The following is a 26,739-nucleotide window of genomic DNA, read 5'->3' as shown; positions in this document are numbered from 1 at the left end:
AATCAAAAATAAAATCAAAAACACAAATTTACAAAATATTTAAAGTCGTGGACATCGTTTGCACCGAAATATTTACTCAAATTATTTTAAATTAAAATAAATTATCATTAATATTATTATTGTTATATAGTCAGGTGAATAATTGTTTTAAGAAGAGAAAAAACAAGAAGGCTAAAATGCAGAGAATACAATTTAAAAATAAAACAAGTATCAATTTACTGTTATTCACTTTTAAATAATTAATTTTTCTTTTTTTTTAAAGAAAAATTTAAAAATCGTAAAAAGTTTAAGAAAAATCTTTTTTCAGATTTTCGAAGCCTCAAGCTCTGGTGGTGGAGACGGAAACTGAAAATTTGATCCATTTGAAGTAGTTGTGTTGAGTTGAATATGCTCGACCGAATGGGCGGGGCTTGGTTCGTTTGATTGACGTTTTGACGCCATAGCTGATGACGTAGAATTTTGATCCTCGTCGATTCCGCTGTCGATGTTACCAGTAAATGAACTCAAAGTTTGTGGTTTCGGATTCTAGAATAAAAATTGAAGTTTAAAATTTATTACTAATTATTTAAGTTATAAAAAGCAACAACAATTAGTTTAAAAATCTTTATTTTTTGATATCCTATAAGGTTATAGATAAGTTTTCTATTTCTATTGTTAAAGCGTGTGCTATTGTGACGTGTTTAAGCTATCCGTAAACGCAAAGCTTAGGAACAAATGGTCTGTCATTGGAGCAGCTTGAACTTGAAATCTTGTGATTCATAATCCGATGTCATAAAAAGTATATAATGTAACCAGACAATTTAAATCTTTTTTTTCATATCACGTTAAGGTGATAGGTTTTTTATATTTTTTGTTGGGAAGTGGGTGTGATATTGTGACGTGTTTTGAGCTATCCGTAAACGCCGGGCTCAAGGGCGAATAGTGTGGCATTGGTGCGGCTCGAACCCGAAACCTTGCAGTTCGGCTCGTAGTATGACGCCATGACCGGTTCGCGACACTACCGTAGAGTATACTTTAATAAGACTCACCTGATTATCTAGCGCTTCGGTGCTACCTAGTGGTACATCGTGGTACATTCTAGGAACCGGGGGGTGGCGTGGTTCCCGGTGTCTTCTACGAGGTGTCCATTTTCCTACAAACAAAAAATTTTAATAAATTACAATTTTTGTAATTTAAAAATAAAAGAATAGAAAAAATTTATGCAAAAAATCGATCTTAAATCAAAAAACAATTTTAAACAAGCCTATTAAAACAAAAAAGAGCATTAAAATTAAAAAAAAAACTATAGAAATCTTATAAAATCCATAGAAATCATATAAACCTGTTCGTCTTCGTTGTTCGGTGCAGCAAAATATCGAGCAAATAATTACAACAATCAATATAAAAGCTGCTACGACACCTAACGCTATTATCAACGGTAAACTAATGCCAGCTACGTTGGGTTCTTGTGACGTCACCATCGTGGTAGTGACGTCATAAGTGACGTCGGTTGAGGGCGTGGTCGTCGTGTTGCCGAGTTGTAGCATAAACATTTCTAAAAAAAATAAAATTTGGTTAATATATTTAAAAAAAAAATTCATTTATTTTTTAGTTAATTTAAAATTGATTTTTTTTATTTCAACAAATAAAATTTTCTAATAAATGTTTTAAAATATAAAATATAAAGATATAAATATTAGCAAAACATGAATTATTTTCTGAAAAATAATTCGTACATCGAAAAGAAAAAAAATTTTGATTAAAATTGTTTTCGTTTTTTGCGTATTTTTTGTTTAAAGAAGTAATTATTTTAAACAAAGATTGGACCAAAACTTCTTTAAATATCCAAACTTTATTTAGTTTACATTTTATAAAATAATAAAATAAAACTTTTACTAATTTTGGTATTTTAAATAATTTAAAATTATTAAATTTTTTTTAACAAATATTCTCTAATTTTCGTTCTAGAATTTTGTCAATTATTACAAAAATAATCGAATTCTGAAACTCACTCTTTAACTTTTCGTAACCACTTGTTGTGTTTGTGACGTCATAAACAAAATGTGTGACGTTATATTTTAAAGACATGACGTTATTACTAGTAGTCGTGACGTCATAAGCCGAGGAAGTCGTGTCACGAACAGAATAATTAGATGAAGAAAATGTAGTAAAAGTGGTTTGGGTTTGTGACGTAGGAATGACGTCACTAATTTGCGTTGTTGCGACGTCTTTTGTTTTTTGAGTTGTGACATCATTGCTTAATGACGTAACGATTGAATAGGAAGTTGAATCTGGTGATGATGTAGTTGCCACTTTAGATATCGCCATGATTGGTGATGACGTAGTTGCCATTTTAGATGATGTAATGTTAGATGATGGCGTTATGACGATATTGGATGACGTCAGGCTGGGTAATGACGCAGCGATTATGTTGGATGACGTCGTGCTATGTGATGACGTGGTAATAATGTTGGATGACGAAGTTAAATCTGGTGACGACGTATTTGCCACTTTAGATGACGTAATGCTTGGTGATGACGTAGTTGCCATTTTAGATGACGTAATGTTGGATGATGATGTTTTAATAATGTTAGATGACGTCATACTGGGTAATGACGTAGTGATACTGTTGGATGACGTCATGTGAGATAATAACGTAGTATTAAAGTTGGATGACGTCATGTGAGATAATAACGTAGTATTAAGGTTAGATGACGTCATTTTCGCTAAAGACGTTGACGTCATATTAGGTAATCCCGTAGCAGTAATGTTGGATAACGTAGCGTTATCTAATGACGTAGTAGCTGGACCTGTGTTTATTGATGACGTAGTATTTACGTTAGATGACGTCATTTTTGGTAATGACGTAGTGGTTTTGTTAAATAACACGGAACTCGAAGAAGTTAACATACCTGAAAAATTTGTTGGTGACGTCAGCATGGTTGACATAGACGCCAGCGTTGATGACATCACGGTGACATTTGAAGTCGTTGATGACGTCACGGTGATGTTTGCAGTCGTCGTCGGTGGTACTGCATCTGTCATTTGAAAAGTCGAAGCCAACGTGACGTCAACTGTGGTCGATAATGACGCGACATAAGCAGTTGTGACGTCACAATTCGCGCAGCGTTCGGTGTCGAAGTCGACGCCAGGGTTGCCAAACGGATCGTGATAATCTTCGACGCCGAAGCAATTATTCGGGGAAACACTGGATCCGTTTTTGTCGATACAAACTCGGGTTCTAAATAAGTGAAATTTTAATATCGACAAATGGAAATTTAGTTAATTAATTATTTTAATAAAAACATGATTAAAGTTAAGAACAAACTATTCAAAATTTAACTGGATCTCTAAGTTAACCGGCAGCGTGGTGTAGTGGTAAGAACACTTGCTGCACCACACATGAGGTCGTGGGTTTAATTCCCACTGCTCTCATGCTATAGCGCCCTTGAGTAAGGCGCTATAAACGGTATTAACTCCTGCTAAGCCAGCACTTAATCAGCAGCATAACTATCGGAAATTATAATCTATAATATCTCAAAACTGCAACAGGCAACTCAAGACTGGGTCGGAGTAACTGATGTTACTCTATGTTTAAATCGCGCATTTGACTTTCCCACATCGAGGATACAAATATATACAAAAAAAAAGTCAAACCACGAAGATTGTAATACCCAAAAATTTCAACCAAAAAAAAAACATCTAACACACACCATTTTTAAAACTTTTTATATATGTTTTTCATTTATATATGTTTTTTTAATTCAATAAGAAATGTCTGTTTTGTTTAAAAATTTTTTGATTGAAAATCAAAAAAAGCAATTTAAATCCGCTTTTTATTAAAATTTAATACAAAATCCCCCTTTTTAGTTCAAAAAATGTATAAATAAAAGTGGCTTTGCTAATTTTAAAATAAGAAAATCAATTCACCTACCACCAACTCAAAGTATATATATAAACAAAAGTAGTTTAACACGTGACCGGAGGTGAAATTAGAAGATCAAAATGGGTCTTAGAAATGCATTACAGGTATAGGAAAAAACGCAAATATCTCGTTTTACAAGAATTCCTTACGTAGAAATCTAAAAATTTCTCCGGAATGAATCGGAAAAATGACGTAACAATCCGGTTGAATCAGGTAAACTACTTGTGTTTATATATATACTTTGCTCCAACCTAGCTCAAAAATTAATGAAAATCAACTCACCTCCGCCTTTCACACGAATCCGTACAATTGCCACTCCACGAACTCCAATCCTGCCACCTGAAACATCCGCTCTCATCCAAATTATTATCACAATCCGTATTTCCATCACAAACACGGAAGGAGCCGATACACTGAGCAGTGGTTGTGTTCGATTGATCGAGTGAGGTGGTGTTGTAACTACGTTCGTACACTTGGCAACGGAACTGACTGAGACAATATCTACAATTGTATTCATCCGAGCCATCGAGACATTGTTTTGTTCCGTCACAAACCTTAATAATATAACAAATATGACGTCACTTAATCTTGTACTTACGTAATAATTTACCTGGTAACAAATACTCGTGAATTTACAACTTTTTTATGACGTCACCACATTTCTTTATAACGTCACAAAATATTTACTCATTAGTTAAACTAATGACGTCACAGAGATTTAAGTATTGAATTATGACGTAACTGTATGCCCTAATTAAGTCCCTACATTCGTGGTTTTAACGTCAGAATCACATGACGTCATCAACTAGTGACGTAAAAAATCAGTACCTGATATGTGGGAATACAGCGTTGATGGGGAGCCCCGCATAGAAACCCATCGCACCAGCCCCCGTACCATTCGCACCCCGTTTCATCTAACCCGAACAAACAATCCTTTATCGTATCACAAACCTAAAACAATGGACATTGTTATTTTCTTAAAATTATTTAAAAAATTTTAAATAAGTAAAAATATCCAAAAATTTTGTTTATTTTTGTTATAAAATAATAAAAATAATAATTAAACACTTAAAATCAATACAGACAGTAAAAAAAGTTATTAATGAACTAGTTTAATTAAAAAGCTATTTTTGTAGGAAACCATGATCAAAAAAACAAAAATAAAATCCTGATAATTGTTGACTTAAGTTGAAATTCGTGAAATTATTTTAATATTTTGAGCCAAAAGTTTACCAGACAATATCACGTGTTTAATAAGAAATTTAAAAGTCGCTATTCTTAAAATAACCAGATATTGACATTTAAATATTAAGAAGAATAATTAATTGGTAATTAGTTTTAACAAACAACAATAAATCAAATTTTAAAAAAGAAAAAATATTAAAAATAAATGTAAGAAAAATATAAAAAAAATAAAAACAATTTTTATCTATTTAAAAATAAAATAAAAAACAAAAAAATTTAAAAACATTATTTGATTGGTTTAAAAATAAGAAAAAAATTTTTGATTGGTTAAAAATATGAAGACTTTACCTGATTGGTTGAAATACAAGGTTTAGTATCAGCATGGTCGGTACATGAAAACAAATTAGTTCCATTACATTCACTACAACCAACTTCATCGCTCCCGTCCTTACATTGCTTTATTGCGTCACACTAAACATTATTTTAAAATAATTAATAAAAATTATAAAAAAATTTGCATAAAAATATGATATTTTTTTTAGTTTATTTATTTTTGATGTGGAAAAGTCTACTTTACGACCTAAACATAGAGTAACTAACATCAGTTACCCTGACCCAGTCTCGAGTTGACTTTAACAGTTTGGGATATTATTGATTATAATTGCTAGATAATCAAGTTGCTGATTAGGTGTTGGCTTAGCAAGAGTTTATATCGTATATAGCCCCTTATTTAAGTGCGCTACAGCTTAAAAGCAGTGGGAATCGGACCCAGTTCCTCATGTAGTTAAGCCAAGTGTTTTGACCACTATACCACGCTGGCGGTAATAATACTATATAGTGAACTGTAATTTAAATCTCAAACACAATAAAACTGAAAGAAAACAACTCTAAAAGTAATTATGCAACTCTAGCTCTTGTTTTAAACAAACACTAGACAACAATTAAAACAATAAGACAATAGAAGATCTGTATTTCCGTGTTAACAATCAACTAACAATGGAAATTGTCAGACAATAAAACAATTAACTTAAACAATAAGGTCACAATGCCCATTATACTAGCTCTTTGTGACAAAACAATAGTATTTTGTTTCCTGTTTAAAGTTAAATAACAATCGTAAATTTAAATTAGGGTGTTAAAAAATCGTAATTCACCTTAATTCCGGAAGAGCAATTTCCTCCAGAGATTTGTCCGGGTATGACGTCACAACTACCGATTGTTACAAGTTCCCCGTTACAACATTCATAATCTGGTATCCTCGCTTTAGTTAACAAAGTAATCGAAGTCGGGGAGCACTCGACACACGAATATGTGTCGTCATCATACGTCATCCAACCATCTGCGTTGATCGAAGCATCGAACAAAGTTGGCCGGCACCAACGACGTTCAGCCCCCGCCGAATTTAACACAAAAACCCCGATGATAAGAATCCAAAGTTTCGACATTTTACAGAATGGAATAAACTTTTATTTTAATCGTTTTTTGTTTTAGAATTTTTTTCAGATTTTTTCACACTTCGCTGTGACTTCCGTTAAAGAGTTAAACAAATTTGCTTCCAACAGATTGTCGTTAAATTAAGTTTTAATTAAAAACTTTTTGACTTTGAAGTTGCGATTATCTAAAAACAAAATTTAATTTTTAAGAAAATTTTTAGGCATTCAAAATTTAATTTTTTTAGTTAAAAAAATGTAAATTTTTTTATCTCTATTCTATAAGTGCTATATAATTATCACTCTTCTTTATATATCTAATACAACTTTTTTATTTCTATTCTATAAGTGCTATATACTTATTACCCTTCTTTATATATGTAATACAACTTTTATTTCTCTTTAAATAAGCTATATACTTTATCTAATCATCTTAACCAACTTTTTAAACTGTGCTACAGATAACTAGCGTTTCTTGTTCTTGTTTGGTAATTATAAAGTTGTAAATGACCTTTCAAGATCACAACTAACATTTTCTGGTAACTGGAAAAGCCCAAAAGATAATAAATATTTTTGAACGAGTTTTAAAAAAAATAAATTCAAAACTTAAAAAAAATAAAAAAAATCATTTAATACCATGTTTTTAAAAAAAAACTTTATCAAAATGCTGTAAAACTTATAAATTTTAGTTAACAATTAGTATTTTTAATTTTTTTAAATTTATATTTTTCTACTCAGTCCTATACACAACACAGTAAATAAAATCATATATATATATAATACACGACAATCTAAAAAAGCAAAGAAAAAACAACATCGTAAATTATTTAACAACAAACGCAGTCGTTTTCAATTATCTCCTTCTCATTTTACTAATTGATTCCCGAATTAAGTTGTTTATTTATAAATATTGTCGGCTTTATCTTAGTATTAACCAAATGTAAAACGCTGTAGGATGCGATTTCCTAACATATTGTTATCGTATAATCTTGATTGTTTGTATTATAAAGGTGTGAACAATACAAGTTGTCCAGCTGGTTGTGACGTCATAAAAAATAAAAAAATTTGCTTTTACTTTCTACATGCAAAAAAACATATTTTTTTTATTAAAAAACATACAACTAAAAAATCTAAAAAATATATTTTTTTAACGTAATAATTTTAAGCTATTTCATCAGTTATTTACAAAACTGTTCTATACAAACGCTAATTTAATTTAAATAAAGCTTATATATATCAATAAAGACAAATCTATAAAAACTCCTTTTTTTAAATCTAACATTTAATAACCATTAACTACCTAAATTTATAATGTGTTAATTTCAAACATTGATGTTCTAATTTCTTAACATTTAACTAAATATTTATACTGCTTGTTAACTTATATAACACAATATCTAAAGTAGAATACTTAATTTAGCTGACCTTTTACATAGCATTTTAAATGATCAAATAATTAAAAATAATTGCTCAAAAGTAAAGTGTTATAATCTTTCGCAGTTCTTTAACTCCTGTTTATTACTTAATTAAAAACTAATATTGCAGTTAACTGACATATAACGATGTAAACTAAAATAAAATGTAGCATGTTGTTTTAAAATAAATATGGTTAAAAATAGCAAAGATTTTAACTGTATTGAGCATGAATAAAACTCAAATTGCTGAATATTTTGTAACTATTTTATACTAAACTTATCTTTTTTTTGAATTAACTAAATTTAAAAATTTTTTTAAAGTTTCATGAGAAATTTTTCAATAACAATCTTTTTCTATATTCCTAAACTGAAATAAAAGTATATTTTATACAAGTTTAATTCTTGATTTAATATTGATATTATGTAACATTAACTTATAATGTATGATACAACATTAGCGTAACTTTAATATGATGCAGTTAAAAGCTAATTGAACCCATCTACACACTGTATAAGTAATGCGTTTATAATATATAACCTCCATTAACAATTTCATTTAAAAACAATATCTAAACATAACTCCTTTATTTGACTTTATTAAAATTCTTTGTTGATAAATAACTGACTTTACAATTTTTAAACTGTTATAATGTGCAATACATAACCTGTAGTGATGTCAGCAAGTGCCTGTTACTAGAAAATACAAAATGAGTTATAAAAACGTGCTTAAAAAACTTTTAACTAATTTTAATCAGCTGATTTTAAAAGAAAAAATCATTTCGAATTTTGAAACTTCCACGTTTTGATATTTAGTCCCAGTTTTAAGTTTCTAGAAAGTAATTAACGATTCTACCAGCACGCACCTTCGTGATCACGTGACTACTACGTCACAAATCACGTGACCAAATACGTGCAATATCGGAAAAAAATCTTAAATCGAAATATCAATAAAAATTATATAACATTTTTTATAACAAAAATATTAATTTCCGAGAAATTTTTTTTTTCAAAGTTTGACACAAGTTTTTCATTTAATATTTAATAAATATCTAACAACTAAAAATCGTTAAATGCTAAAAACTAATTTTAAATTTCTGATATTTTATTATTTCCTGAAGTTGTCATCTCACCTTTATAAACTTAATTAATCGATTTTCTAAATAACATTCTTGATGATTTATTACTTATTATAATAAACTAAATGTTACTGAAAATGCAAAAAAATCAAAATTACAAAATAAATTTAATAATTTTTTTTTTTATTTTAAAAATTTTTTAGATAAAATTCTACATACCAGCATTTAACCTAAGCCAAACTAATTCCTAACACACGACAATTCAGCTTAAATATAATCTTAAATTTCCATATAAAGACAACTCGAATCGGAAAGAAATTTTAAAACAATATCCTTTAACAAACAGGCAACTTAATCCAGTAATAACCCCAGCGGTGCTTTGATTTAAATTAAACTGCTGCTAAATACGAAACTCACAGCTCTATTAAGATATCAAGATTTGAAATCAAGTCCAGGGTTTAAATTGTCATGTTTAACCCTTTGCCGACCGGAGTCACATAACTTTATTTAAATAACGTTACGATTTTAATTTTTCGTTTTTAACAAGTTTAAATTTTTGTCATTACAAAAAATAAAAAAAAACATTTTTTTAGATTAAAAGAAACATCAAAGACGTGTTAAGAGTTCCTATTTGTGACGTCATTATTGAGTCATTGTGTTAAACGCTTTCAGTTATGACGTAATTAAACGATATATGTAAAAAAAGTTTAATTAAGTTTAAAAAAAAACGAATAAAATGCTAAAAACAAATTCAGATACAATTTTTTTTTAAAAGTGCAAAAAAAAATAATTAATTCAAAACACAAATATTTAAGTTTTAAATAAATTTAATTTTTTTCTATATTTAAATTAATATAACGCCCTACTATCTTATATAAACATAATTTACATAAAACAATCTTAATTTGCATTAAAGATAATGACGTAACTATAATGTCAAATACACCTGAGTTAAACAATTCACCTAATTGTGACGTAAATAAAGGAGTTCATTGTTTAAATATTTTTATTTAAATTTTTATTGCTTTTATTTAAAAATTGTTAAACTCTTTTCTCCGAAATATTATTTCCAAAGAAGTCGAAATTTGTTTGTAATCGAGACATTATGACGTCATAAGTACCGTGATGAATCGAACTCGGTAGCTCGTATTGTGACGTCATAAATATTGCTCGAACGAAAAGTTATTTTTACCGAAAAAATGTTATTGATAACTGAGAATAATTTTAAACATTTTTTTGGCAAATTTTTTGGTTCTAAAGACATCATTATAAAAAGAACTTCCGTTGGCGAAGATAAAATAATAAATTATCACTTTTAACTTCCAAGAAATAAATTAAAAAAACATAAAATTTTGCCATGGTCATGCCAAAAAACAATCAATCGATTAAAAAAAAGAAATTTGTTAATTAATTAAAAAATTTAAAAAATTATTAAAAATATTCACCAAAAATATGTCTATACAATATCACTATCTATATACAACTATTAAAGCTATATTTTTGTTTGATTTATAGGAGGTCTTTAATATAAAAATAAACTCTTGTTTGTAGTGCGCGTATAAATTACAAAGAGTTTTCATAAAATTGACGAATATAAAATAATATTTTAAGCGCCCACATTCCTGAGGTTGGGGTAACAAATATTTTAATCTAAGCTGGCAGCCAAATTTTTCACATCAAAAAGTTTGTAATATAAATCTTAAGAAAAAAATAGTTTGACCCAAATTTATGTGAAACTTATGTAATATAAATTTACTTTTTAAAAATTAAAAGTTAGCGTCGAAAAAACAAAATAAATTTTTGTAACTATTTACTGTGCCTTGTATAATCTAAATAACTATTTATTTTCTTCTCAAATGCAACTTTTTCCTTTTTTTCTTTTCTATTATCCTTTTTTAGGCTTACAATAAGACTTAGTAAAAAATGCTAAATTTACATTCTAACTAAGTTATTTTTAATACAATAAATACACTTACGTAATAAAAATATAACTTGGCCAAAAAAATAAATGATAAAATTATATAAAATATTTACCTGAGCAAAAAAGTTGAATTCGTGCAAATTTCTCCTTAACTCAGGAACGTGATTGAGATGAAGTAATTAACTTCATTAATTAGTTGATTAATTACATTCACAACCGGTTAACGAAAGGTAAATACGACGTTGTGTTTAATTTATTATTTGTTAAAATTTACTTGGAATTTAGAAATTAATTTTGTTAATTACTTGATACTAGAAAACCGTGTTATTTTAGAGTAATTATTTTCCTAAAATTTTGCTAATTTTGTAAAGTAAAAATTTGTTTTTTTTCGATTAAAAAAAACTAATAAATATTTCTGATATAATTCTCCATTTAACCTATAGGAATTTTCCGTAATTATTAACCGATTTACGCATATATATAAAAATATATTTTTTGAATAAAACAAATAAATAATAATTATATTGCAAAAATGATGACGTCAGATTACGTCATTTTTGTCGAATTTTCGAGAATTTTTAGAAATAATTTTTATTCGTAGAAATACTAAACTTTTTGTAATTAGCTTTCGATTAACTTAAACTATTAGTAGTTTATATCAATATAAACTAATATAATTTACTAATTAGTTAAATGTAACATTTCCTAACGACAATATAATTTATTTTTGATAAAAAACATTTAAAAATAATGTTTTAATCATTTTGCAAAAATTTATTTTGAATTTTAATTAAAAAATCGTTTGAAAATTTGAAAAATAAATTAATTTAAACCAAAAAAAAATTAAAGTAATTTACTGAACAAAAGAAATTAAAAAAAAAAAAAAAAAAAATAATTTAAATATAAAAGTGCCTACCTTGTTGTAGTAACGACTTTATCCTCGCAGGAGTGCCAACCCCAAAGTGGATGACGTCATTCTTTAAAGTTTTGATTTGTTCGTCGATTTTCATATGACGTGAAAATAATTTCATCGATCTAAAAAATTAAATTTTACTAATTTTTAGCAAGTTTGAAAATTAAATTAATTAAAAATAAAAATTGGCATATTATTAAATTAAAAAAAATGCTTAAAATTTTGGTGATAACTCATAAACATGTATTCTTTAAATTAAAAAATAAACCTTTAATCAAACTGATAATCTACAATAATAATTTACCAAAAAAAGAATAATAAAAAGCTAAGTTAAATTATTTATACTTAATCTTAAAAAAAAATTATAAATTAATTATTAAATGAAAAATCAAATACCCACAATACAATGAGAAAAATAATCAACCAAAATATAATTATTTTTTTACTTGTATTCTTTTCCCTTAAAAGTTTTAACTTCAGTGTTAATATTCGAAGCACGAAGAGCGTTCCCACAAATAAACAAGATCAATGGCGACATCTTGTGTTTGTGTTCGACGGCGATTTTACGCCATTTGGGGAACACTAAAAATTTTAATAAAATTTATTTGTTTAAAGGTCATGGAGTCGGACTACGAGCCGAAAGGTTTTGGGTACGAGCCGCACCAATGCCACACTATTCGCCCTTAAGCCCGGCGTTTAAGGATTGCTCAAAAACACGTCATAACAGCACACCCTTACCCAATAAAAATATAAAACCTATCACCTTAAGGTAATATAGAAAAAAAAGAAAAAGAAAGATTTTAACTAAATTTATTAACAAAAATTTAGACTAGTACACAATTAAACCTTAATAAAAATTTTAAATATAAAAAAACATGATTTGCACAATTTTAAATATTACCTTGTTTTAAATAAGATGTCAAAGTATGATTTTTCTCAACGTTACAAGCCGTGAAATGACGATCTTTAAAAACAAAAAAAGAATAAAAAATGAAACAATTTTTTTTACGTATATGCAAATATTTAGCTAAAATTTTTTATATTTTTTATATATTATAAGTCTATGTTAAAAATTTAATTTTAAATTTCACCTTGTAAAGTTAGCTCCATTTTTTCTACGACTGAAAGTTTATTAAAATGATTAAAAAAACAAAGCGAAAACGTTTCTAAACTTCCGCCAGAGGTCGGTAGAACGGCTTCAGTTATTCTCTAAAATACGCAACAAAAAAATAAAAAAATTATCGATATTTTAAAGCTAAAATAATTCAAAACTTTTGTAAACAAATCAAAAATTAGTCAACCGATTATTTAAACCGGAAGTAGACGCTATCGTGGGAAAAACGTGATGAGCCTAAACAATATGGTTAACTTTACAATCATAACAAAGTTTAGACTATAGTGCATATTACTAACAAAGTGGATGGTGTTGCAAAGTTATTTTACAAGCATATTTAACACATAAACGCTATAGTATATATAGTATATTACTACAAGTTTAGTTAGTCATATGCTAAAAATAAGTAAAGAATATTTTAACACATTAAATATAGTAAAGTTAATAGTGTATGTTATGTTTGTAATGTGTTATTATTAAGTGCATATGCAGTTTCTTTTTGGTTGCGCGATATAGTAATACTAACGCAATTAGTATGTGTATAAAATGCTTTATACAACTCGTTTGGCAAGTTTTTATAAACAGTTTAAATTAGGTAAACTCATGAAAGTTAGATAATTAAGTGTATTTTAACGTAAATAAGGTTGTATAAATGTAAGTAGTGATCCTCTAGTAAGAAAGCATGCTATTAAAGTAATACGCTATAGTTAGATTATAACAGTTACGAATGGTATTTTAAATTTTATTTTAAATACGTCAAATGTAACATTTTTCTGAAGATTTAAAAAAATTTACTTTTCTTTTTCGTTTTTTCTTTTTAACTGGCTCCTCCGAAATCAGAGTTTCCAATTTATTTTCCTTCGAATTCAATTCAGGGTTTCCCTTTCGTTTTTTAATTTTCGGAATTTCAACATCTGAAAAACAAACAAAAAATTTTAACCACGTAAATAAACAAGTTAGTTGTAAATTAATAAACTTTTAAAGTGGTCTTCCAATGCTAAATTAAATCCCACAGGAATAAAACCAGATTAAAAGAAATTGATATCTTTAAAATCAATGACAAATAGTGGCATGAAATTAAAGAAGTTACAAATAGTTTTGTGTCTTATATAGTGAGATTTATAGGATTTTAACTACATAAATATAAAAGTTTAAAATGTTAATTAGTAAGCTGTTTTGAAAACTTTTTCATATTTTTTTTAATTGTGTAAAAATTAAATATAGCATTGATTATTTATAAATATTTTTGGGCAGAAAAATATTCAATTTTTAACTTAAATTGCTAATTTTCAGTATTTTTATAGGCCCATTTAGACATTTACAAACTTAGCTTTACTATAAAGCCCACCGTTAGATATTAACAACAAGATGCCTATGCGTAAATCTACCTTTGATAAATTAATAAAATTTTACAGTTTATTATTATTTTGTGGTTTCAGATAAAGCGTTAGTTTTTCAGTTTCTAAAAGTTGTTAAAATTTACAAGACGTGCATATTAGAATTTAAGGTAGTTATAAGCTATAGAAATAAAATATAGTTTATAACAAAATGGTAATTTACAATGATGTTAGATACTGAAAATCTGGACAAACCGTTTTAATAGACGCACTTTTTAAAAGCTTTAAAATATTACAATAAAAAAGACATTCATATATGTTGTTAAGCAGGTTAAAAAGTGTTTAAATTTTATTCACCAAAACGAATTATATTTGCAAAGGTTATAAATAGTATGTAGCAAGATGTACAAAAATAAATCTAATTTTTCGAATACTATTTATCTAAATCCAATATTAAATTTATTTCCATTAATTAATTATTAAAAGAGTTGACGAAATGAGAATATAAATTGTCACTAAATAACAAAAATAATCAATTTTAACGCTTTTACTTTCCCAACAGAGCAATAAACAGCACGAGCGCAACTCTTAACCGACGAAAAAATAAAACACGCTTTTTAAACAAGCGCATATAGACGGTTAGTTTAGTTAAAGGGTTGTGGTAATTACCGTGTTTTGAAATAACGTTGAAATATTTAAGCATGATACTAAAAGTGTCACGTGACTGGCATGTCAATGACGTCACAATGATTATTTATTACGTGCATACGCCTGGTCTGTGTCAAACTGACGCAAAAAGGAACTCTATCTAATTATAAGAGAGACTTGGAATAAAATTCAGTAAAATTTGAAGTTTTAATATTATTAACAGTTCGGTATTTCGTTTGATTATGACCTTTGAACTTTGGCTTTAATAGACCTTTAAAGTAGATTAACTCATTGCAGAACAGGTAACTCTATAACATACTTAGGTCGTGTTTATACGTTACTGCGAAGCGCAAAACTAGATTAGTTCGTAGTTGGAGAGTTAATTTGATAAACAGTTGATTTATAATAGGGTATAGGAAGCTTCTATGTTATAAAAGTTAGAGCGACATTTAAGAATAATTTGCTGTTTCCGTTCAAATTAAACCGGCAATGTCAAATGTTTTCCAATTAAAAATCAAAACACTAGTGATTTAAATGGTAGAATTACAGTACTTTAAACAGTCTAGTTTTTAATGCTTTACAGCTTTAAATTTTTAGGCTTTAGAAATAGTATGTCTTAGTTAAAATTAGTGTTTTTTTGACATGTAAGTTCAATGCATTTTAATTTGCTTTTTTTTAGGGTTTTATAGAATTTATAGAATAAAATAAGTATATTTAAGTAGTATATACCAATATAAAATCAACTGGAATAATATTAAATGTAAAAAGATGTTCAAATTCAAGAAAAATAAGGTAAGCTTATATTGTTCAATAGATTTTAACAACTGATTTTTTAAATATACTAACATAAATTGCTAAAATAAAATAGCATAGTTTTAAGAAAATAATTTAATTTTAAAATTTACGTTTCAAGAAAAATAAGGTTTTCAATTTTCTGACCTTTAAAAGAAGAAAAAAATCGTCTAGACGAAAACTATCGATTAGAAAAATTTAAAATGAACTATTAAACTCTTCGTTTAATTTACTTTTAACGTAAATTCAATTCGCGTTTATTAAAAAAAAAACTCTACAAAATAGAATATTTAAAAACAAGATTTTATTTAGCAAATAGAAAAATTTAAATTTATTAAACACCAATTCTCTAAATATATTTTAATCTAATTTTTTTTTATTTAATTATATTTTAAAATTTGCATATCAACAAAACGAAAAGTTGTTTATTTTTATTATATTAAATATTTATTTTCTCGCGGGAGATAATGAACTTAAATATGTATTATGACGTCATAGACTCAAAGGGGAACAGGTTTTACTTCAAAGGTAGCGTCCACAATATATAACTAAGGGGGGAGATATAATTTTTTGATTTTAAACGAATAACACAAATTTAAACACTTAAATATAAAAATATAAATAACATTATTACGTTTTATTTAAATAAGTTAAAAATTAAAATCATAATATTTATTTTAATTATCTTTAAAACCCTTACAAAAGAACCCCCCTTTAATTTTAATATGACGTCATAAATACCATCCTAATACATATATACTTGACAATAGACAGACGATAAGTTAAGCAACTTTAAATAGCCAACATTTAAAAAAAACATAAATGTTTTAAACCTTACTGTTTTATAACTGAATTTTTAGCTCATGTTTATTCCATATAAAAATATAGGGCACGATATTTAAAGATTACAGGCAAGGTTATAAATAAAACATGATAAAACGAAGGTTTTAAAGTAGGGTTTGTTATATAGAGTGAAAGGTATGGCCCTAACAGACATCAATTTTAGTTTTATGGTAGGTTTTAGTTTATTGTATAACTTTAACCTGCAGAATACCTTATATTAAGTCATGTGGGATAGTTATTGTACTAAAGAATATATTTTTAATTATGGAACTTAGATAGTGCAGACATTTATCTGTTAATATAACCATATGTTACTTAGTTGGGTTACCTATTTTTTTCGCTGCATTGTATAAAAAAAACAATGAAAAAAATTCATAAATTTAAGAATTTTTTTAAATTTGCGTTTTGTTAATTTCAAAACTTGTCATAGGTTAGCCTTAATCACCATCTTTAACAAATGCAAACTAAATAAAAACGTTAACTAAATATAAATGCTGGCGCTATAACCCAGTTTAATCAGTTTTTAACATAAAAAACATAACCCAGAAAATTAGATAAAAACCAACATAACCAAATTTATTTTAAACAGATTCCAACTATTAACAACGGAGTAGAATCAGACACTGGAACGGTTCGGAAAAATAAAAGAAAAACAAATGACAAAGGGGACAGTAAGTAATTTTTTTTAATAAAGCCTTAACTAATAACTTTGCCCCTAAAAATTAACCCTATTGTTTAAAAAAAATTATTTTAATAAAATTTAACACGATCTTTTAAAACGATGCAAAACTTTACAAACTCTAGAATCTACTGACAACAAACGTCTTGACGTTATCGAAGACTACGACGAACACGTCATTAAGAACGGGGGCTCTCCGGACAGTGACGCAACCACTACGTCATCCATCAACGAGCCCAATATTAACTTAAGCAGAGACGAGCTGTTAAAGTTGTTGAGTGTATTTGAAGGGGAATTGCAAGCGAGAGACGAAGTGATTTCAATCTTGAAATCGGAATGTGTTCAGAATACAGATGGAAGGTAAAAAAATTGATGTATTTAAAATGTTTTGACTTAAGGCTCGTTTACACAACGCAACTTAGAGTAAGAATTCGTAACAATTTAAAATAAACGAACGGTCTACACATACGAAACTTTACAAAAATAACGCAACATTTAATAGAATTGTGAAGCTGAAAAAAATTGTAATTTTTAGATCGTTTAAACAAGAATTCACAAATTTACGTAACATAACGCAGCGTATCGTAATTCAAGGGTTTTGAACATGCCTTTATACTCGATGCGAAAAAATCGACTTTACAAGCTTTACTTTCCAAAAAACAAACTATAAGGAAATTGTAAAAAAAACATACCAAAACATTTTACAAAGTATAATGCAAGACCAATTTTAATTACAAAAGAAAGTGGTATATTTTTAACCAGGGCCTTTAAATTAGTTGATTTATTTTTACGTTTTATTTTAGGTATGGCTCAACAGGCCAACCTTACAAGGCCCTGCAAAGAGATGCAGCAACTTTGGATATAAACAACTTAGACGATTCGGTCAATCTTCAAACTAAAGAACAACTAAAGAAAATTATACAAGTGAGTTTTGTATACAAAATATAAAACGAATACTTGATTTTTTTTAAAGGACGAATACTTAATACTTTTAGTTAGGTAAAACCCAAACTTTTTGTTAAAACTATGCTTTTAACAGCATATTTTTCTAATGCATTTAGAGCAAAAGGAGTTTTGAGTTGTAAATTTTATAATGAAGAACCATATAATTAATTTGTAAAGTTAAAAGTACTAACTTTTTACAAGTTGTAAAACTTTAAGAAATATCACAACAATACTTTCTATGTTATAAAAGTACAAAACAACGATGTTATTCTGTTACTAAATTTTAAAGACCACCCCCTTATTACAAATTTTAACACAATACTTTTCAGCACCAAAAAGACTCGCACAAGAAATTGAAACAAATTTTGATGACGTCAGAAGAGAAATATCAACGATTATGCGAAGACGCGGAACAAGAAAAAAGAAAACATCAAGAATATATGATTAAGTCAGATGACTTTGTCACTTTATTAGGTTGGTCAATTGGTTGTTTCTTTAAGAAACTTTTTTAGCATGTTTGATTACGTAAAATTATTGAAATTGATGGCTTAATATTAAAGAGAAATAACCATTAAGTTTATTAATATTTTAAAAATTTTCGACTGCTTTTGAAAAACAAATTTTTGTTCTATTTTTGACATAATATAAAAAAAATGTAATGCTTTTAATTTATAAGCAAAATACTCTTATATTCTACGCAATAGTTAAACATAACTTGGATAAAAAAAGCATAATTTAAAAAGACAATGTTGGTACATACAAACTGAACTTATTAAAAGTTGAACATATTTTATATTGCTTCCAGAAAATGATCGCGAAAGATTAAAGCAAATTTTCGAACAAGAAAAACTTGTTCATGATCGAAAGGAAAGAGATCTCACAAGAAAAGTGAAAGAAAATAAGGTTCGTATTGTTTTAACATAATTAAGCAAATCCGAAACTTGCTAATTTTGTCACCAAAACTATTCTGTTGTATATAAGTAATAATTTAAATTTCAATATTATTTTAGATAATAATGTAACAGTAACTGTTATAGTTTAAAACCTAAATGACTAGAGACTGAATAGTTAAGTAGGTCACATAGCTAAGGTACACTGTCATTTATAAATTGAACACAACGTTATATGAATAGCATCCATTACATGGTATGAATGCGTACGTTTTGTGGTATAGGTATATTATTAACAGCATTATTAACTTGGTGTGTTTGAGGGCTTAGTAATGTGTTAAACCTTACTTTAAAATCCCGAGAGCTTTTACAAATAACAGCGGTAAGCCGATATAAACATAGTGGCGCGTTTAACTTTGCTTATAGCAAATCCCATTTTTTTATCTTAAAATTTTGTCTAATACGGCAACAAAATTTACCTTTATTTTTGCCAAATTATCATCTATTTATTTAAATGATTCAGAGGTATTTTTTAATTATATATCCCCTAAAAACCAATAACTATAATGTAGTTGCTGAGGTCACTGCGTTGTTTTGCTTAGAAATTTCACGTTGTTTTGCTTAGAAATTTCACGAAGATTTTTAATTAGATAAACTGTGATATTAACGACAAATATTTGACATTTTCTAGGAGGAACTAACCAGATTAAAGTCGTTGTCGTTGGAGTTAGTCGAAGAACGACAGAGACAGCTGCAGACCTTAACTGAAAGCAAACAGCTGACGTCACATTTACAAAACCAAGTTGAACAACTAACAGCTCAAGTAATAGATTCATATTATTGTTTAGGTTCAACTTTTACACGTGGTTTTACAGTAAACATTAACATAAGAACTTTAAATTAATTGGAGAACAAATTTATAACAAAATTATTTATTTTATTACAAAAAATATTACAAACTTTTTAAATTTTCCTAATTTCAAACAAAATTAATTTTCTTAAAAAAAAAAATAGATTTTATTTTTAAAAATAATTTAAATAGTTTTTTATTGTTAAATTATACATACTACTTGTTTAAATATAGATTTTTTAAAAATCAACAAAAGTTATTATTTTTCTTAATTCCAATGTAAAAGTAACAAAAAAAATTGTTTTTATACCCAAATCATTTTTAAAAATAAAAAAAGTTATTGTTTTCCCAAATTCCAAGGTAAAAGAAACAGAAAAAACAATTACACAAGAAAAACAACAAACGACAGAACTTGAGAATGAGTTGGAAGAACAAAATCAGAAATTCTTTAAAGAAAACGAAGAACTAAAATTAAAGTTAAATGAACAAGAAAATCAAAATAAATTACAACAAGACAAGGTTAGACTTTACTTTTATTTATTTTAATAATATTGAAACAAGTTAAAAACAAAAATTTTTTTTTTAATTATAAAAATACTAAAAAATCCATTTTTTATAGCATATAATCATAAAATAACAATTTACTAAAGTTTTTTAACGAAATTTAAAACCTTCAACCAAAATGTCAAATTTTTATCATTATAAAATAACTTTTATGAAAAAACATCACAATGAAATTAAATTTATTAAAATACTAATGTTTTAAATAAATTATACACCATTAATTTGATTAAAAAAATATACAATGTAAAAAAACACCAAATTTTTTAATGCCAAAAATAAACCATTTTTCCAGATTGACAACCTTAACAAACAACTTAAGAAGTTGAAATGTGTCCAAAAAGATCTAAGAAAGACTGATGATCAGCTGTGGAGGATTAAGGAGAAGCTGGAGCAAGAGAAGGAGCAAGAAAACTTGCTGGAAGAGGTTGAGTTACTGAGGAATACAGTGAGAAGCATGCAGGAAGCAGAGAAGATTTATAATCAGGTCAAAAAACAAATTCTTTAACTGATTTTAATTTTTTTTATGAATGCTTAATAAGCATTTTTTTATTGAATCTGCAACTTTAAGACCTTAATATTACACAGACATATAATTTTTAAAAATTAAAAAATATACAATAAATAAGGTTAAATACAACAAACATTAAAAACACCAACAAAAACACAAATGATTTAAATATCCTTTTACTCTTTAAAAATATATACAAAAACAAACAAAAATGATTTTAGTGCAATATTTATTATTTTATATAGGGTCAGGAAGAATGTAAAGAATTAGAAGAAGCCCTAGTGTCAGAACTGGCACATACACGAAACCTCAGGGTGGAGGTAGAGAGCTTAAGGAAGAGTGCAAAAAATGAGGTTGAGATGAAAAGATGTGTTGAAGAGGCAAACTTTAGGTCGGTTGACAATTAAAAATAAACTTACTTATGAAGTTATAGGCTGCCTAGCAACATAATCTTTTAAGTTAAGCTTTAGGACAATATACTCATAAAATTGTTTTGATTTTATTCAAAGTAACTAACTTCTAATAATCCCATTTATTTATGAAATTTTAACATTTTTAGTGGAACCAAACTACAGGTTTTGTAAGTTTAAACTTAGTGTTAAAAATCATATCTTTAACTTATATAATAATCACTTCGTACTTAAATAATTTACCATTTTATCAAGCTTTAACTTTAAGGTTTGATGAAATTAAACAATTGTTCGATGCTGAAGTAAAGAAAGTTGTTAAAATGAACCAACACATTGAGGTTTAAATAATATTTAACACATTTTTATCTTAACTAGAAAGTTGTTGAAATAACAGAATAATTAAAAATTAAGTGTTTAAATTTTGTGCAAACTATATAACTAAACGACAATACATTTTAAATGTTTTTATCATATTTGTACCACAATTAAACTTTTTTTTATTTCTATTAAGGATCTCCAAAAGAAAGTCGGTAAAGTAGATGAAAGTGAAAATTTACTGAAATCAACTGAACAAAAACTTAAACAAATTCATGAGGTAACAAAAAAAGTATTCAAAAAAGATTTAATAAAATTACCTTAACAAACAAAACAAACAAGTTAACAAAAAAATTACTAACAAAATCAACACATAAGAATATATATTAAATTTATGTCCATGCATTTATAAGAGACTAAAATATTTAAATCTTCTTCTTTTTGGATTAAAACCTACGTTTAAACCAACCAATAATATAAAACTTTAAATGTTTCAAGGTAACAAAAGAAATAAGAGAAGAGAGAGATGCTTTTGAGACTAAATTTAACCTGGAAAAAGATAAATCGGAACAATATAAAGACATGTTGGAAGATGAAAGAACAAAAGTAAACAATTCAACTTTTTTTAAATAATCTAACGCCTATAAAAACAAGTTATACAGCACAAAAACAAATTTTAAATAGTTACTGTTAAAACTAAAATTTAATTTAAACACAGTTTAATACCTATTAGTAATATAAAAGGATATACTATTACATAAAAATATAACAAATATAAGGGTGTAAAATTTACAGCATAAAAATTTTCAGTCCGATTGTAACTATTTACCGTAAAGTATAAATATTACAATTTTTTCTAGGTGTCGGAAATAACCCAAAAAATAATTGAAGAAAGTAAAAAAGTTTTAAAGCTTAAAGAAAAGTTGGCAACCCTGGAAACAAGAAGGGCAAATGAAGCGGAAACCCTGAGACAAAAAATCTTGAATCTTGAACAACAAAAAGAAAATTTAGTTGACAAAGTAAGCACTATAAAAATTTATGAAAAAACTTGCTATTTATTAGATTTTACTTAAATAAAAGTAAAGTTATTTCCATATTGAGGCAGTTGTATTCATATTAGGCATTGTCTAAATAAATTGTAATTACCAGGAAACTTAATAAACCATAGACTGCGATTTTTCTCATATAACATAAAATACCCAATTTTAAATCAATTCAAAACTTGAACCAATTATTAGACTGGTTTACATAAACTTATAGTTGTGCCATATTAGTGCAAAGCTAATGATAGATTTTGTTACAAAACAAAACGTAATGAATAAAAATGAGTTAATGTAAAGATCTTAAGTAAAATAAACAAAATTTTTTTTATTTTGAACAGAGTAAAATAGAGCAGAGTGAGGTATTGATCAACAACCTAAGAAGACAAGTTGTAATGTTAAAAACAAGGTTGGATAAACTGGAAAATGATGAAGAAAAAAATGAACAAAAACTCAAACTTGCTCAACAAAATTCTGAACAAGCCAGATTAAATGTAAGAAGAATTAAATTTAAGTTTCTAAATTAATTTATAGAACAGAGAATTCTATATTTAAACAATTTTGTTGCTGTTAGTTTAAAAGCAATTAAAGCTAATTTTATTTTTGCCAAAATTCTATTTTAAAATTTTTAATAAACATACCTGAAAGAAGTCAAAACAAATTAATCAACTTAATAAATAACTCTAAACATTCAAAAATTAATTTCGAAACTTAGACCTTATTTTAATGTTTTATTGAATTTTATAAACTTTTGTTTTCTAGTTACAAATATCTACTGAAAAATTAAAGAAGTTGGTTGCAATGGGTTTTAATGAACAAGCAGCCTTAAATAAATGTGAAGAATTTAAATCTAAATATTCAGTAAGTACATTACATTCAATTTATTTTAAATCTAGTATTTTATAATATTTTAAGTTAAATCGTTGGTTGTCTAAGTTAGGTTAAACAATATTTTTTTTAACTGCTAACTTTACCAAAAATTTAGACACTTGAAACAGCAAATGCAAGCCTTATAAATGAACTTAAAATATTGGAGAAAAAACTGCAAGAAAATCCAATCAACAAAAACAACAACAACAGATCTGCTAAGGTAAAACTATGCCATGTATAATAAAATGTCTGTTAATTGTAAGTAATGTATTTTTTAGTTTTTAACCTACAGTTTTTAAGCTACATTACAAACTAATTGTAACCTACATTATTAAACACATTTAATAATTTGGCAGCGTGGTGTAGTGGTAAAAACACTTGCTACACCACACATGAGGTCGTGGGTTCAATCCCCACTAATCTCATGCTGTAGCACCCTTGGGTAATGCGCTATAAACGGTATGAACTCCTACTGAGCCAACACTGTATCAGCAGTATAATTATCGGGCAATTATAATCTATAATATCCCAAACTGCCACAGGCAACTGGAGACTGGGTCGGAGTAACTGATGTTACTCTATGTTTAAGTCGCGCATTCGACTTCCCCACATCGAGGATAAAGATATATCCAAAAAAAAAATTTGAACATTTAAAGTGGTACAGTAAATTGCAAAACTTAGCTGCATATTGACTAAGTAAAAAAGCAACAATTTTTACCTTGATTTACTTAATCTTTTTACAAAACTTCTTTATATATTTTAGACTGAGTTATCTCACATTGCTACACAAACATCCAACAACAACAATAATATTGAACAAACCAAACCAACAAGGAATGTGGTGATTAAACGAACACCATCACAGACAAGAGGTGGCGCACAAGAGCATAATTTGAGGACAAATCTAAGAAGAATGTCTGGTTCTACAAGCCCATCATTAACAAAAGTAAATATTGTAAACAATAATAAAATTATTTTTAAAACTTTTGGCAAGTTTTTTATTTTTTGAAACTCAATATTTGGGTAAAACCAATAGCCAGAAACAAAGAAAACCATAACAATTAAGTTTTTATGATGTCATAATATGTTTATTATTAATAACAGACCACACCTCGTATCTCACTTAAAGAAACGGGAAAACCCCCCAAACAGGGATCAATAATAGTTCGACTAAGAGGTAATGAAGACACACCCAGTCAGGGAAAACCACAAGGCCCTGTTTCTATGACAATCACTCATGACCCTGAAGAAAAAATGACCCCCAATTTTAAGATTGTTAGGGACAATAAAACGGGGGCCTCACATATTGAAACAAGTATGTCAGAAAGTAAATCAACTTCTCAAGTTCGATCCCCACCAAGTGCAAGAACCTCTTCCGGTATAATTTAATAAATTTTAAATTTTACATTTTTTTTGTTATTTTTAAATCAAAAATATATTCTCACAGTATTTGTTTTTTTCAAAACATCAATTTTTTTGGTTTTACCAATTTTTTTACGTTTTTAGTTTTATAAAAACCTTTTAACCAATATGCTTTTTATGTATCTACAAAATAAAGACCAAAAAACTTTAAATCATCCTAAATGTTTTAATTTTTTTTATTTTTAATTTCTATGTCAACCCTTTAATCAATTTTCTTTCTATATATTAACAGAATTAAGACCACAAAAACATCTTAGTTCTTAAATTACAAATTTTTTTAGTTTTTATTTGTAAGTGACCCCATAACAAACTTAATTTTCTTTTCTATATATTCATAAAATTAAAACCACAAAAACAGTGATTTGTTCTTAAATCACCATTTTTTCTATTGCTATGGAAACCTTTTAACCCACTCACTCCCTATATTTTTATTTATAGAATTAAAACCACCACCATCAAGTCCTTGTGTTAATAAAAAGAATGTAACTAAAGTGACAAGTAGAATGAATGTAAATCCTTCCACCACGAGAGCAAGAACTGAGACCAGAAAAAAGTCGGTAAGATTCATTTCACATTCTCTCATTTTTTAAATCTCATTTTATCATCGATTTGTGATCAATTTATCTCATTATTATTGATTTGCGATCTTTTTGAATGATATTGAGTTTCAATTGCAACAATTCTTAATTTTAATTAAAGCAAATTAAAATTAAGTTATAAATTTCACTACAATCAATTCATTTAATATTAATAAAATTTTTCTTTACAAATTCTATTTTGACTTTAAAATATATCAATTAAAATTGGGTTAAAATATTTAATTAATTAAAAATACAAAAACAAACAGTAAATGCTAATAAAAAGGTTTTAACAATTTGAGTATATCCTCAGATTCAACTAACTCGAAAACCTTCAATTTCCCCGACAAGAATCCCTAAATTCCGGAGTTCAACCCCAACAAGCTCAAGCCCCAATTTAACCAGAAATAATGGGGGTAAAGTGGCCCGATAACCCAATATTATAAATGACAATGGATGACATTGATGTCATAGCCATTAGCAAATTGAAGTTTAAACTTTAACCAAATATTTTAAACAAATGTAAAAACTTCAAGAATGTGTAAAAGTGTAAAAAAACACAATTTTGCAATTCACTTAACAACAAAAATAATGTACGAAACTAGGTTACACACTTCCAAAAAAATATTCAATTTTTTATATGTTTTACTTTTTATCTGCACAAAGCACATAAAATGTTCGCCTTTTATATCTTTTTTTTTAAAAGAGCTATTTAGTTATTTATTAAAAACTATTTATTTTAATGTTAGTTTATTATTAAGCATGCCTTCTTGCTACACAAAATATTCTATTTTACAAATTGCCAAGCTAATATTTTTCGTTATGTATGTTTGTTTTATTTATTAATATTAGATAAAGTCAAAGATAAAAATTAGAATAATTAATTCGTTATGAAAATACATTATTGCCAATATTAAATATTTAAATTTTTTTTAAAGGTAAATAATTACAACAAAATCAGATTTTCTTATTTTAAGTATTTAAACGAAACTCTAAATAAATAATAAACCAATTATTAAACAAAAATCTTAAAAAAAATCAATATCTTTTATTGGCTATAAATTTTTTGTTCATTAAGCAAATATTATAG

General features: G+C 26.9%; 3 protein-coding genes across 5 annotated transcripts in view; 1 reads left to right on the top strand and 2 right to left on the bottom strand.

Moving 5' to 3' along the window:
- LOC145763474 (protein CMSS1-like) overlaps positions 1-26,739 on the bottom strand; it is a 35,567-nt gene that overhangs the window by 916 nt on the left and 7,912 nt on the right. The window contains exons 2-6 of the mRNA XM_082574927.1: positions 13,754-13,872; positions 12,936-13,053; positions 12,746-12,808; positions 12,291-12,426; positions 11,848-11,966 (exon numbers count right to left, since the gene is read on the bottom strand). Of these exons, the coding sequence (XP_082431053.1) occupies positions 11,848-11,966; positions 12,291-12,426; positions 12,746-12,808; positions 12,936-13,053; positions 13,754-13,872 (555 nt within the window). The remainder of the gene's footprint in view (positions 1-11,847; positions 11,967-12,290; positions 12,427-12,745; positions 12,809-12,935; positions 13,054-13,753; positions 13,873-26,739) is intronic.
- Positions 147-6,698, bottom strand: LOC145761761 (uncharacterized). The gene is made up of 8 exons (XM_082574605.1): positions 6,244-6,698; positions 5,438-5,560; positions 4,733-4,855; positions 4,187-4,458; positions 2,892-3,220; positions 1,322-1,534; positions 1,029-1,132; positions 147-525 (listed from the first exon to the last, which is right to left on the bottom strand). Exons 1-8 carry the CDS (start codon positions 6,532-6,534, stop codon positions 304-306), a joined length of 1,677 nt encoding a protein of 558 aa, XP_082430731.1. The 5' UTR covers positions 6,535-6,698; the 3' UTR covers positions 147-303.
- LOC145756681 (uncharacterized) lies at positions 15,624-26,447 on the top strand. 3 transcript variants are annotated; one of them, XM_082572387.1, is made up of 21 exons: positions 15,624-15,735; positions 17,168-17,249; positions 17,383-17,617; positions 18,061-18,181; positions 18,532-18,676; positions 19,008-19,105; positions 19,784-19,915; positions 20,303-20,461; positions 20,799-20,990; positions 21,260-21,405; positions 21,693-21,762; positions 21,936-22,019; positions 22,238-22,345; positions 22,600-22,758; positions 23,121-23,273; positions 23,542-23,640; positions 23,765-23,869; positions 24,413-24,595; positions 24,754-25,027; positions 25,510-25,628; positions 25,963-26,447. In XM_082572387.1, exons 1-21 carry the CDS (start codon positions 15,712-15,714, stop codon positions 26,080-26,082), a joined length of 2,808 nt encoding a protein of 935 aa, XP_082428513.1. In that variant the 5' UTR covers positions 15,624-15,711; the 3' UTR covers positions 26,083-26,447. The 3 variants fall into 3 exon arrangements, with proteins under 3 accessions (XP_082428513.1, XP_082428511.1, XP_082428514.1); XM_082572385.1 differs by lacking the exon at positions 15,624-15,735 and adding an exon at positions 16,646-16,748; XM_082572388.1 differs by lacking the exon at positions 15,624-15,735 and adding an exon at positions 16,646-16,748 and having other exon boundaries at positions 25,510-25,624; positions 25,963-26,087.

This window comes from Corella eumyota, chromosome 1, assembly GCF_963082875.1.
Source record: "Corella eumyota chromosome 1, kaCorEumy4.1, whole genome shotgun sequence".
Classification (NCBI taxonomy): domain Eukaryota; kingdom Metazoa; phylum Chordata; class Ascidiacea; order Phlebobranchia; family Corellidae; genus Corella; species Corella eumyota.
Note: the sequence above shows the minus strand (reverse complement) of the source record. Positions and strands in the feature narration are given on the sequence as shown.

Excerpts from the sequence above, each read along its gene's own strand:
- LOC145761761 (XM_082574605.1), bottom strand. The coding sequence starts at position 6,534 with ATGTCGAAACTTTGGATTCTTATCATCGGGGTTTTTGTGTTAAATTCG. Across the intron at positions 4,856-5,437 it reads CTTGTATTTCAACCAATCAG|GTTTGTGATACGATAAAGGA; the intron begins GTAAAGTCTTCA and ends CCATTGTTTTAG. Across the intron at positions 3,221-4,186 it reads GATTCGTGTGAAAGGCGGAG|AACCCGAGTTTGTATCGACA; the intron begins GTGAGTTGATTT and ends TCACTTATTTAG.
- LOC145756681 (XM_082572385.1), top strand. The coding sequence starts at position 16,716 with ATGGCCCTAACAGACATCAATTTTAGTTTTATG. Across the intron at positions 18,677-19,007 it reads TGACTTTGTCACTTTATTAG|AAAATGATCGCGAAAGATTA; the intron begins GTTGGTCAATTG and ends TATTGCTTCCAG. Across the intron at positions 19,916-20,302 it reads TTGAACAACTAACAGCTCAA|GTAAAAGAAACAGAAAAAAC; the intron begins GTAATAGATTCA and ends CCAAATTCCAAG.